Source organism: Nymphalis io, chromosome 22 (genome assembly GCF_905147045.1).
Source record: "Nymphalis io chromosome 22, ilAglIoxx1.1, whole genome shotgun sequence".
Taxonomy (NCBI): Eukaryota; Metazoa; Arthropoda; class Insecta; order Lepidoptera; family Nymphalidae; genus Nymphalis; species Nymphalis io.
The window spans coordinates 1,597,445-1,611,325 of record NC_065909.1 but is presented as its reverse complement, the minus strand read 5'-3'; the positions used below and the strand labels follow the sequence as shown (position 1 = coordinate 1,611,325).

At 34.3% G+C, this 13,881-nt stretch overlaps 1 protein-coding gene across 5 annotated transcripts in view; it reads right to left on the bottom strand.

Annotated features, from left to right (window-relative positions):
• LOC126777028 (oxysterol-binding protein-related protein 6-like) overlaps positions 1-13,881 on the bottom strand; it is a 55,089-nt gene that overhangs the window by 12,115 nt on the left and 29,093 nt on the right. For 3 of the 5 annotated variants that reach the window (XM_050499862.1, XM_050499863.1, XM_050499866.1), the window contains exons 3-11: positions 12,203-12,359; positions 11,691-11,820; positions 11,177-11,397; positions 10,765-10,862; positions 5,509-5,601; positions 4,556-4,677; positions 1,879-2,013; positions 1,368-1,449; positions 513-548 (exon numbers count right to left, since the gene is read on the bottom strand). In XM_050499862.1, the coding sequence (XP_050355819.1) occupies positions 513-548; positions 1,368-1,449; positions 1,879-2,013; positions 4,556-4,677; positions 5,509-5,601; positions 10,765-10,862; positions 11,177-11,397; positions 11,691-11,820; positions 12,203-12,359 (1,074 nt within the window). The remainder of the gene's footprint in view (positions 1-512; positions 549-1,367; positions 1,450-1,878; positions 2,014-4,555; positions 4,678-5,508; positions 5,602-10,764; positions 10,863-11,176; positions 11,398-11,690; positions 11,821-12,202; positions 12,360-13,881) is intronic. The other 2 variants (XM_050499864.1, XM_050499865.1) reach the window with 2 other exon arrangements.

The window sequence follows — 13,881 nt, the reverse complement described above, 5'->3', positions numbered from 1 at the left end:
GATCATCGGTTAAGATTCACGCGTTCTAACCACTAGGCCATCTCGGCAATCTGCAAAGATTACTAGCATTGAATTACCCGGCTAAAGAAGTGTGACCACTTATAAATTCTCCTGTCTCCTGAATTCCTCCTCTCCATATATAATTATGATTTATATTCACTTCTTCAAATTTATATAAAAATAATAATAATATTTACAAATTCACTGTTAATTAATAATTATAATTTCTAAATTAAAATCTAACCTTAAAGGTTTTCTTGGAAATGTATTTTATCAAAAGTCGAAAAATGTTAATTATCTTTTATGATTATTAAAACAATGACTATTGCAATAAAACAAATACAATTATTTAAATCACCAATTGTTTATATAAAATTATCATGCCAGAAAAAAAAACAAGTTATAACATCTCAAAGAATAAATTAATGAGTAGAGTTCGATGAGCTTGCATGCACGCGTGAAGTGGTAAAAGGGAGGGGATGAAAGAAATTAAAAAATTAAAATAGTCTTACGAACTAAGGCAGAGGCCAGAAATGTGGATAGAAACACTGGAAGGTAAAAAGAAACGTATACATTAGAAAATGTGCTATTTAAAATCGACCCATATTATTTTTTTCAGCGGTAAAGCAGCTTTATTAATTTATATTTAAAAAGTTAAAATTATTTCTTTAATATTAATTCTCTTGCGATGGAGTATTATGCAATTAGCTTGATTCAATGCCATAGCTGTTAGTGCATGTTTTGGCGCCATTTTATGTTTTCATGATAATTAAAATGGCCGACGGCATTGTTTAACTTACCAATCTCGTAGAATCCTTGATAAGACATATCATTGAAATATGCATTTAAATTAAAAATGCAATTAGCTTTATTTTATTTTAATTTAATTAAAATAATAATAAAATCAATATATAAACAAGTAAATTGACACACAATTTATTATATAAAAGGTTATCTTGATATTATTTTTTTCAGTGATTTCTCTATTCCGTGCGTATAGTTTTCACATCACATCTCGGTTACATTTATACTAAAAATAAATGCACACAGTTACAAAGGTATACGCACGGTTAAATAAAAATATTCATATGTCTTATTGACCCAAGCTATGTAGCATATATTTAGGATTAACATTAATTTACAATTAATATTAGTTTATTGTGAAAATCCTTAACATTAAGAAATATCAGAAAGAATAATATAAATTTTCAAGGGGACATTATGACAGTGCAATATATTGATGAATCATATTTAACTGTGCGTAAACCAAATATCATACAGGCAAGCACTAAAGTCGCTCTACTAGCGATCGACAAGGAAAGATATAAGTGAGGAAGAGAGACGTAATATGCGAAATTCTGACTCACCAATAGGAAGCGAAGCTGCGGAAGCGGGGATGGAAGAGGCCCCGCCCCCTGGGGACGGGGGCGCCGTCAGCGCTGACAGCGCCTGCAAACGTTCATTCAACAATTGTATGTCGTGGTGATAATGCCATTCGGAGCTGTTTTGGCTGTTACGACCATTTTCAACGGAAGCTAACCAATTGCGCAAGATATATTGGGTGTAATTATCTATATAAGTATGTATTAACAAAAGAAAAATAGTAAATGTAATATATCAGTTGTCTGGTTTCCGTAGTACAAGCTCTGTACAAGCTTAATTTAGGATTAGATGGCCGTGTGTGAAAAATGTCCCAGGATACTATTATTATATTATAGTGCCCAAGTGTAAATTATAAACGAAGCCAATTTTCAAGATCAGGGTAGTTTCTCGATTCATTGGAACCCGAGGACTGAACTTTCAGGATCTGCAGCCTTAATAAGTTACGATCTTATATTTTGGCAGATTGGAAGAAAATAATGTCGTAGGTAAAGTTACCATGTGTGAGTTTGACGGGTCGATGTGTGGGGGAGCCAGTTCGACGGACGCACACTTGCTGTTCGACTTCTTCTTGCGCAGACCGAACTTGCGTCGATCCTTCTTTACATTCGGCGACGCACCTTCTAATGATACCTGGAAAAGTTTTCAATGTTTTTATAATAAAAAAATAAAACAAGATATGTTTAAGAATCGTCGTTAAGTAAAATATCGTGAACGAACATATTATATCGGATGCAATTTTGCCACAAAATCCACAAATCCGCAATGAATACCGTGATTGCATAAACCAACAAATTCGACTTAACAGGAGAATGAGCATATCCTGCTGGGACATTTTTGATTATATTAAAGCATTGGTCCAAATCATCTCCTAAAAAGGTAGAGGAGGCCTTTAGCCCAGCAGTTGGATATTCACAGGCTGTTACGGTTTTAATTAAATATCAAAGATCCAACATGTTCTGTTGAATGTAAATGGCTAGCAAATATTACACGCTTTTGTGACAATATGAAAAATAAATGGGACGATACTCAATGAAATAGGAATAGATACTAAATTAAAAGCAGAGATGGCCTAGTGGTTAGAACGCGTGCATCTTAACCGATGATCGTGGGTTCAAACCCGGGCAAGCACCACTAAATTATCATTTTTTTTTTTTTTTTATAGAATAGGAAGGCGGACGAGCATATGGGCCACCTGATGGTAAGTGGTCACCAACGCTCTTAGACATTGGCATTGTAAGAAATGTCAACCATCGCTTACATATCCAATGCGCCACCAACCTTGGGAACTAAGATTTTATGTCCCTTGTGCCTGTAATTACACTGGCTCACTCACCCTTCAAACCGGAACACAACAATATCAAGTATTGCTGTTTTGCGGTAGAATATCTGATGAGTGGGTGGTACCTACCCAGACGGGCTTGCACAAAGCCCTACCACCAGTATCATGCGCTTAATTTGTGTTTATAATTCATCTCGTGCTTTACGATGAAGGAAAACATCGTGAGGAAACCTGCATATGTCTAATTTCACTGAAGTTCTGCCACATGTGAATTCTACCAACCCGCATTGGAGCAGCGTGGTGGAATAAGCTCCAAACCTTCTCCTCAAAAAGAGGAGAGGAGGCCTTTAGCCCAGCAGTGGGACATTCACAGGCTGTTACGGTACGGTACTAAAATAAAGTAAAAAAAAGAAATAGTTACTTGATGATAATTAAGACACTGCTAATATAATTATTATTGTTTGATGGAGGGGATGGGATATCGTTCTGGCAACCGTATAAACGTGTGAAATTTACACTGGTAGTTGGTACCCTCAGGAACGGCTTATCTAGCGCGGGACCCTTGGGGCCACTGGACATTTTATTTATTTATTTGTATCTCCAACAGTTGTACATAACACACATTAACTTAAAACTAACTATGCACAACCGATGATAGGAAAACACACCATTCCCAAACACAATTACGAAATATGCAAATCAAAACTAAAATGGAAATATTTAAATAAAGAACAAAAACAGAAACAAGAGTTAGTAACTAATTACTTTTTTTTGTGTTATCGTTACTAAATTTATTTTATTTTATTAATTATAAATCTTTATCGAAATCTGACGTAAGGCCTATAGAGTTTATAGACTTTGAGAGTATATGGATACAATTACAATACTTTTACTGGTGGTAGAGCTTTGTGCAAGCTCTTCTGGGTAGGAACCACCCACTCATCACATATTCTACCGCAAAACAGCAGTACTTGGTATTGTTGTGTTCCGGTTTTAAGGGTGAGAGAGTCAGTGTAATAACAGGCACAAGGGACATAACATCTTAGTCCACAAGGTCGGTGGCGCATTGGCTATGTAAGCGTTGGTTAACATTTCTTACAATGCCAATGTCTATGGGCGTTGGTGACCACTTACCATCAGGGGGCCCATATGCTCGTCCGCCTTTCTATCCTATAAAAAAAAAAAAAAACAACCAGCAACAAACTGGCTTATTTCGAGTTAGCTGATACGAATAATATAACGTTATCGACGCTTATTATATAATACTTGGAAATATAAAAATAATTATTTTCAAAAAATAGTAAATATTTGCAATACCAACAGTTTATGGGATTTCTTCACATTTCTCACAAACAATCACAATATGTCAACTTCGACTTTCGCAATACAGTTTATCTGTAAAAACAGATACTACAATTTATTAGTGCGATTTTTATTATATATTGACTTCCTCGTTGGTCTAGTGGCTTGATGTAAGGCCGCAGACCCGGAGGTCCTTGGTTCAATTACCAGGTCGGGCTAGTAAAAAGTTATTGAATTTTTCTGTCAGAAAATTCTCAGTAGCAGCCCGGAGTCTGGAAGTTGGAAGTGTGTACACTCCCGTGCCTCGGAAAGCATGTAAAGCCGTTGGTCCTGCGCCTGAATTCTTTCCGGTCGTGTCGGATTGCCGTCCCATCGGATTATGAGAGTTAGGAAATAGAGAGTGCACCTGTGTTTGCGCACACACTTGTGCACTATAATATATCTTGCGCTGTTTGCTAATCTCTCTTAAAATTAGCCACCGTGGCCAAAATCGGTCTGGAGGACATTATTATTGTATTATATACGGGTAGCTAGTTAATAAATGATTCTCATTAGATAATGTTTATTGTTATAATAAACTATTGAGCTTACATCAGTATCGTGATGCGCTTGCTGCTGTAGCTCCAGCGCTTCCAGAAGTCGCTGCAGCTGCTGCACGGACAGCTGCGCCTGGCCCAGCTCACGAGACGCCGTGTCTAGAGGACCACCGGACTCTGTGGATTTGATTGAAAATTATTAGCCAGACATTGTTGCCGATTCATTTATTGACAATATTTTAACCAAATTGATTTGAGTATCTCTTTCCTATGTTAAAAATTAAAAAGGATAGCTTATATATAAGTTTTTATTGAATTTACATGATTATGTTGTATAATATGTAATATATGTAGTATATATAATTTTCAAGTATGTTAATCTTGTTTTCACAAATATTTAAAGTGAATTGTATTCTTTTTTTAAGAAATAAATTTTTAAACCATTATATAGACTCTATTATTCCTCATATTTATATGTATATGTGTGTGGCTATTGTAACATATAATATTTAAAAATTTTTTTGATTAGCTATGTTTATTTAATTTATTTTCATATTATCTTATTTTCGTCAACTCGGTTCCTTTTATTACATTATCTAAACAAATAAATAATATCTAAACAACCAAATATCACAGTCCACATTTGATGTACTTGATATAAATACAAAACTATATTAAATAAAAAATACTATAAACCTTAAACCGATACACCCAAACTGGTAAAGAAGCAAAACATGCTAATTATATAACAATATTATTGCACATGCTTTTGTTATTGGACAATAAAGTAAATACCCTTATTAAAAAAAAAAAAATTTAATCGTCCAAGAAAAGTGATTACTATGCTAAAAGATATATTATTTACTAAAACATCATAAAGCTAATTTATTTCTATTTTATTAAAGACAAGTTTGAGGCCTAAAGCTATAAAACAAAATAATGGTAATTTAGGGAATTTTTAATTTCCATATTGTTTTTTAATTTTTTGTTTTAAAAATTTAATCATACCAATAATCCAGCCAGCAAGCCGCCCTCCGGGGGTTCCCGACACGAAGCCAGCTTGCGGGCCGCGGATAGGGGGCGAAGTGGGGCTAACCAGCCCTGGGACAGAACAGCGGGTGACAGAGGATAACGGTAGACATCTTGGACTAAGGACTAGAGAAGAACCTTCTAGAACTTACTAGTCTGTATATTCTCAATCATGAATAAATATAAATTAGCCCTTAGTCTTGACTCCAGCGTTATTTGAAAGATTGTGTGTAAAGTAGAAGGTATCATTTCTGATCATTTTTCCCCAAAAATTACGCGTCAATTTCGAATTGAAACAACAATAGCCCAAAAGGTTATGTTTAAAGACTTTTACATCGTTAGTAACCCATATCCATTGAACTGTTGAGGTCTTGTTTTATATAATCAATGATATCTTCTACCAGAAATGGGAAAGTTAACAAATGAATGCCAATAGAAGAATAGGATCGGGAACAATCTACTAACTTAAAATTAACAATACGCCATCTTTGATAATAAATTCATGCACCAAATATTGTCTATCTAAATTTTGCACAAATACTAAAACAAGAGAATATTTAATGTAAATAATTGTCTAAAGAAAAACACTTTAATATAAGAGACATATATTATACCATTTCTTATAGTAACAAAGGCCCGTATTCACAAACAATACCATGAACAATTATCGAAGTAATTGGGTTCGCAATTTCAATTCACAATACTTTGATGGGCAATGCTATGAGTTCAACTTGACAATAATATTGGGCAATGTATTAGAGTTGGTGGAAGATGTCGAAGTGACGAGTTTATGTGAATTGCCATGTCACTTTTTTTTTTTTATAGAATAGGAAGGCGGACGAGCATATGGGCCACCTGATGGTAAGTGGTCACCAACGCTCTTAGACATTAGCATTGTAAGAAATGTCAACCATCACTTACATATCCAATGCGCCACCAACCTTGGGAACTAAGATTTTATGTCCCTTGTGCCTGTAATTACACTGGCTCACTCACCCTTCAAACCGGAACACAACAATATCAAGTATTGCTGTTTTGCGGTAGAATATCTGATGAGTGGGTGGTACCTACCCAGACGAGCTTGCACAAAGCCCTACCACCAGTAAATACTTTAAATAACCTTTTATAATAACAATTAACTCAACCGATAATGGTTATTTAAAATAATTTTTGATAGAAAATTCAGTTTAACACAGAAGGATATAGGGTTTAAAAAATATATCAAATAATCAAGAGATCACTGCAACCCAATTGACCAATCACAGATCGGTATTCGACGCAGTCAAGCACAACTTGAGTATTGTTTGCAAATGAAAATGACACAACGAACGCTATCCAACGAAATGTATTACTTAGCGTTGTTTCCACACTGGCCAAAGTATCGTTTGTGAATACGAGTGACAAACTTTAACGAATGCATGTATTAATACTACAACTAAAGAAATACTTTCAAAGTCGAGCTATTTACAATTCAAATATTAATTCATATATGTGTATATATCAGGAATAGAAAAACGGATGGAGTTTTAAGGATAGAATTTAGTAGATCATTCTAGAATTATATTTAACTAACCGGAGCAATGGGAGGGATAGCTGGTACATCGGTATATAGTTTTAAGATCATCGCTTCTATCTTGACGTGGAACAGGTTCCATCATCGAGCAAGATCTCTTAAAATCAGATTTTTTATTCAAAAGCAATTGGTAAACGTTGTAATCGTACTGTTTTGACTTCTCCCTCAGCCAACGCATTTTTTTCTCAGTTTGCGATTGAATTGATACTTTGAAAGAAGGGGTGAGGAGATTGATTTCTCGGATCAAATCTTGTCGAGTTTTAAACGATTTCTTTAGTTCATTTTTGGATTTTTTATTTGGTAAGTGCCGACTTTTTTTTGTTTCGTGATCCAAGTCTTTGAATCGAAAATTTTGACAACCATCGTTTGTATCTAATACGCATCTGATGAGAGTGCTTATAGCGCAGTCTCGTGTGCAAAACTGTCTGTACCAATTCTGGTTGGACGTTGCTTTATCTGTTGTCAAGACATCCTCTTCACTTGACAGACTACTAAATGACGTTTGAGTACCGTTAGCATCATATGTATTAAACACATTCCTTTGCGTTAGAATTACTTTATCTTTCGTCTTAGTTTCTTGGTTTCCTTTAAGTTGTACATACTTGTTTGGTAACGCTTTTGTTAGTTCAGCGCTTAATGCGTTATTTATTTTAACTAAAACATCACTTGTTTCACTTTCATTATTACGTTTGTCTATTGTTGTGTTATAGTTTTGTTCATATTGTGTTTCTTTGTCTGTCATGGCTCTAACATTAGAAATTTCTTTATATATCTTACCTAAAAGACTTAATCCTTGAAGTTTATTTACACTAAGTTTTTCGTGCTTCCGCAATAACTTTATATATAGATTGTTAATATCTCTATGCAAAGTTGGCAAGTTTTTAGATAATATAGATATATTTTCCAGTAACAGCAATATAAACTCCTCATCTATAACTTTAGGGACATTTTCAAAAATAGATAACTCCTCAGTGTTGTTTTTATTTGAAGTTAATCTTTGTATGTTTTTACTTGAAATAGTTTCTTCATTGTCTTTAGATAATCTCTTTAATCTTAATTTAGATGCAAATGCTTTGTTTAATGACAGAATGAAACAGGGCTGTAGATCATACGCATTATTGATTTTGGGTTCATTAGAATCTTTGTTCAAGCACATTTTGTAAGTTCTTATATTGTCACATGCATTTGTTTCTATATACGCTTTAGATGAAACATTGCTATCAGTTAATAAGGGATTGATTTCAAAGTCGTTCAAACGAACATGTGGACGAGAGTATTCGCTACTGCTAAGATACGGTTTCAAGTCTGTAGCTTGATTGCCAATGTTAATAAAAGGATTGTGCAGAATCGTACACGGTGATATAGATCTTTTTGTAAAAAATAAATTCTTTTTTGAAATATCCGAAAGTAAGTTTTCTTGATTTATTTTTACATCAGGAACTCTTTCTGTGAAATTTAAACTTAGATTTATAGATTTTTTTTCACCAGATTTGTTTGTTTTTTCACTCAGATTTATATTTATGGAACTTTCACTATGAAATTCGAGACCATTCGTCATAGATATGTTCTCTAAATTGTACTTAGAAACATTAACTAAAACTGAATTTTCATTGTTAATCTCAGTTTCATAATTTCGTATTTCATCTTTTATGGGATGAGAAAATGAAATTCCATGCCATTCTCTTATTGCATTCGTTGAAATGGTTTTATTATTATAAGTCTCATTTTTCTTAGAAAATATCGTCGTAACTTTGTCTAATACATCTTTGAGAAATATCTGACCGGGATCAGCAAGTCGTTCATTATTATCGAATTCTCTTGTTGATATACTTTTCGATATTTTTTTTTGTACAGATTCAGCTTGGACATCACATTTCAGCTGACAAACATCTGATCCTTCTGTGGACGAATTGCTTTCGATAATATTTTCGTTTTCATGTAGCAAGTCTAAGTAAGCACCCAAAAATTCTTTAGCAATATCAGCTGGTATGGGTATTTCGCTGATTAAATTGTTTATTGTATCTTGTATTTCAGGTATTTCATTAGACGAATCGGAGTTATCGCATATATCACCATTTTTATCTGTTTTATTAATAATATTTTCTTGTGTTGAGTTATCGAGATTATTTATAAGTTTTTTAGTTATTTTAATATCTTTATCTTTGTTTCTACTAACTGTACCACAAATGTACACAGTATTCTTTAAAATTTTTTCAAGTTCTTGTATACGTCTTTCTTTTATAAAACTGTCAGTCAACGCTGATGATATAGTTTTATCCTTTTCTTGCTTCATTTGTTTTAATGTTTCTTCTAAAAAACCACTGATACCGTAAAACTGTGTAGCCCTGGAAATTCCTTCAACTGGTAAGTTAGATGTTGATTGATCTTTGGCAAAGTATTTGTTAGATTGCCGATCTATAGATTTCGATTGTTTTAAAATTTCTTTGATATTTTCATTTGTGTTGTTACTAATCCAATATTGCAATAAACATTTGAACAACTTTTGAATTGGCGGTTTTTGAAATTCAGTCCTATCTATTTTTACATCATATAATTCTTTTACGATTTTGTTTAGATATTCCTTAATTTCATCACGACCCAATTCGTTCCAGCTGTTTCTACCATAAATCGATAGAAGAAGTTTTTCCACTAAAACGTCAGATCCAGAAGGCGCGAATGAATCTTGCAATGCTTTGTGTTCTTTATTATCTGTTGTAACTTGAATATTAACATTTTTATTTATAATTTCATTGCCAGATATGTTATTTTTGTCTAATTTATTTTGTTTTTTCACATTCTTTAATGTATACTTATCAAGTAACATACATGTACTGAGCGGCCTTTTAAGCGTTGGCTCCTGATATACATTTCTATATTTGACAAGATTTGTCGACTTTTTGCTTTTTCTTGCGACAGGATTAATTTCAACGTTTTCTCTTTTCTTTCTTGAAAATAGAAATAAGGTCGGAGTTGTTGTAACTTTATTAGACGACAACGCCTGTTTTTCTTCTATACCTTCAGCTTTAGGATTATTTAAATTCGGATTCTTTTCACCGATATTTCCTTTGAAATTGGGAGAATTTATTGAAAAGTCACACAACAATGGCGATTGAAAACCAGAAGTTTTGTTAAACTCTAAGTCGGTACTATGCATCTGTTTCTCAGTGTCTGTCGTGAAAATGGACGTAACAGGTGATTTAGTTTGGGAAATTAGATTATCTTTCAGTTTTTTTTTAAGGCAAGTCATTGCTTTAGTCTGTTTGTGTCCATCATAAATATTGTCAACGAAATTCGAATTAATGATTTTCTTCTTCATTTCCGTAGTAATACTATGATCATGTTTATCTAAATTTGTATAATCTAAAGATTTAAGTATCGAAGGCATTTTGTCTGGTGTTAGAGTATAGATAGGATAAACCACAGCATGAGGGAATTTCCAAGTGTGTAGTAATTCTTTTGCGGAGTTGGAGGATTTTGAATAAGACGTACCTGAGACGGAATGGTAATTTAAGGATAACAAAGGATTATTAGAAAGGAATTTGGATATATGTCCCTAAACAATATAAATTTTATTTAGCATGACATTAAGGATTTTTTTAAATTTAACTTTATTAAAAGAGTTTAGGCTCGAAGCTATTTAGTATAATTATTATAGTACTTACGAGAAGAAGTGTCAGTAGGGGGAGGATCGTCATTAGGAGCGTGGATCTTGGGCACAGACTCACGCGCACCGAATGTTAGCAAATGTTGTCTGTATAATCTGTGTGAATCATTGAATTTGTTTCATGTTTTATTATTATTTTTAGTGCATAATAAATTAGGTATAATTTTTCAATAATAACGCAAAGAAGGTGCACTTTGTTCATGCATGTGTAAACATCTATGAGTTTAACAGTTTATTAATATGATGACTTTACTGGTCTGAACAGTGACCCCTTTTTTATTTATATGTTTATATTGAACATAAAAAAGTTTGTACTATGTTAAATTAAGAAACATTGTACAAGTAATTAATTATACATTTTTATAAGTGATAAAAACAGTTGCAAAAAAAATGTAAACTAAAACACTCACCTATGTGCCTTTAAGACGTTCAACCAAGTACGAAATACGTCAGGCGTTTTCGCTCTCAAATGATATATAAACTCATCCGCATCTATATCTATCCTGCGCCTGCGCGCTTTCGCCGATATGACTGATAGACCGACATCCACTGAACCGTGTAGACGCCCCCTTGCCACGTCTGTGGGGGATCGGGCGTAGACTAAGATACCGCCGTCTACTACGAAGAAACGCTGAAATTGATAGATTGATTTTTATGAATAAAAGTAAACAAGATTTTCTGTTTTCTTACTAACTGAGCGTTATGTTACCATCAAAGAGGTATGTGATATGTCACTGATTGGTACCAGGAGACCCAAGAGGTTAGATTTAGGAGGTCGAAGTACAATTCAGATCGCTAGGCCATCGCTTATACCATCAATAAATTGACACCATTTATTACAAACACGAATTCACAAATATGTCTAACGTATTTATTTTTATACAAATTCAAGTTGTTTTTCGTCATGGCATTTTAAAATCTTACCTTGTGCCATCCTTTGAGTGGCCACTTCCGTTTCTTGTGCAAATATCCGTTAAACACTTCGGGCCGCTTATCGAAACGTTGCCCGTCCTTCAGGCCTTCTAGTACTTCCCATTCACTGCCACGGCGTCGACTATACAGGGACAAGGGCATTATATTACTTAGTAGTAAGACTCACCAAGCCTTCCCTTCAAACGGACACGAGGTCCACGTGGGATACTGTTTTTTTTTTCTTTAAGACTAAAGCTGAGGTCTTGGTAAAGGCCATAGACTTAACGAAGGTCGGTTAACATTCGAGGTCAGATCAAAGATTGCAGCGATTTCCTCTAGTGTAAGAGGTGTTTGTCCTCGTCTGGGTAATTATGACATTAATTCGAAAAAATATATTTTTTTTATTTTCAATTTAATTTGACAACCTAACCTAATATATCTTTAAGCTATAGCTGTATAGTAACACCCAATGAACACTACACTAGGCGAGCTTGCATAAGTTAAAACCTAACATTAGTGTTAACCTTCTTGTCTTTCCACTCCTAGGAGGTGGAGGTGCCGGTCTCACAGATCGATCTCCAGAATCTGCTGAGAGGGATGCCGTCTCGCCTGAACAATCAGAATCGGAAGGTGCGCGACGTAAGGCCGCAGCTCGACCTGAAGCGCAGCGCCGTCGCTCACCTAAAAAAAAAAATTATAATGCTTAACATTTTTAAGAATCACAGTTGAACACGAGTAACTTTTAGATTTTAAGTCTGTTGCTAAAGTTAGATATTCTATTATTTAACGTAAGTTAAAAGTAAGTTGTCATCCGCCTTCTTATTCTATAAAAAAGGCGCTAAGAGATGTGGAATTTATAATTACTCATATTTGTATTTACTCATTATATTACTTGGGGACTACGACACCCATTGCGACAAATATTAAAAATATACGTAAATTTTTGAAGTGCAATTTATATATATATATATATGTTTTTGTAGAATAGGAAGGCGGACGAGCATATGGGCCACCTGATGGTGGTCACCAACGCCCATAGACATTGGCATTGTAAGAAATGTTAACCATCGCTTACATCACCAATGCGCCACTAACCCTGGGAACTAAGATGTTATGTCCCTTGTGCTTGTAATTACACTGGCTCACTCGCCCTTCAAACCGGAACACAACAATACCAAGTACTGCTGTTTTGCGGTAGAATATCTGATGAGTGGGTGGTACCTACCCAGACGAGCTTGCTCAAAGATCTACCACTAGTAAAATTTACTGTTATTATATTATTATATAATATACTGTTAATTATGTTTCTATATGAGTTATTTATATAAATATTATAAGGGTTCTTTTTGTTTAACTAAAATACAAGGTTATGTACGGTTAGATAGTTCTGCGCAAGTAAGCGTTTTAATCGATTTTGAACGCAATTTCGTTTTAGTAATTCAACTCTCTCTCTCTGTCTCATTGTTTTGTAGACAAGTTCAACTTGTTTACAAAACAATCAGTTAATTAATTGCTTTAACTGCGGCCTGATACTGAGATTCTTCGATGACTAAAATCATTAACTTTTTTATTGGCCCGCGGGTTCGAACCCTGGCCCTCGAGATCAGCGGAGATCTAGCCACAAGACCAATGAGGCAGTCAATTATTCATAAAGTTCCGGTACGCGTTTACATATGTACGATATAATTGTTTTTTTTTTCGAATACCTTTTACACACTCAATAATTATTTGTTTCGGATTGAAGAGCGAGTTACCCAGCAATTTCAGGCACAATTAAAGGAACAGCCTGTAATAAACCACTGCTCGGCTAAGGACTCCCCTTTTTTATTTTGAGGAGAGGAGAGGCTTTTTGGGGTGCATTGCATCAAGCTGTTCCAGTAGCGAGATTTTGAGAATTCCTATATATGTGATGATATTCTGTCACATGCCATGTTTGTAGGTGTCAATTTTAATAATATCCAACTCCATGAGTTTAGAAGCTAGAAAACACGTACGTTTCATGTGTATCCGAATTGAACGTCTTGAACGATTGACCTTAATAAAAAATAGACTATGTCACACGGCCCTTTGTCGTTACACAGACATACACAGGTGGTACATATATGTTACTTAGGTGTTTCACCTTTTATAACGTTCGGAAGGCATATCTTTATATGTATATAAAATACCGGTTTGCGTGTTTTGTAAGTCTTCTCTTAAACGA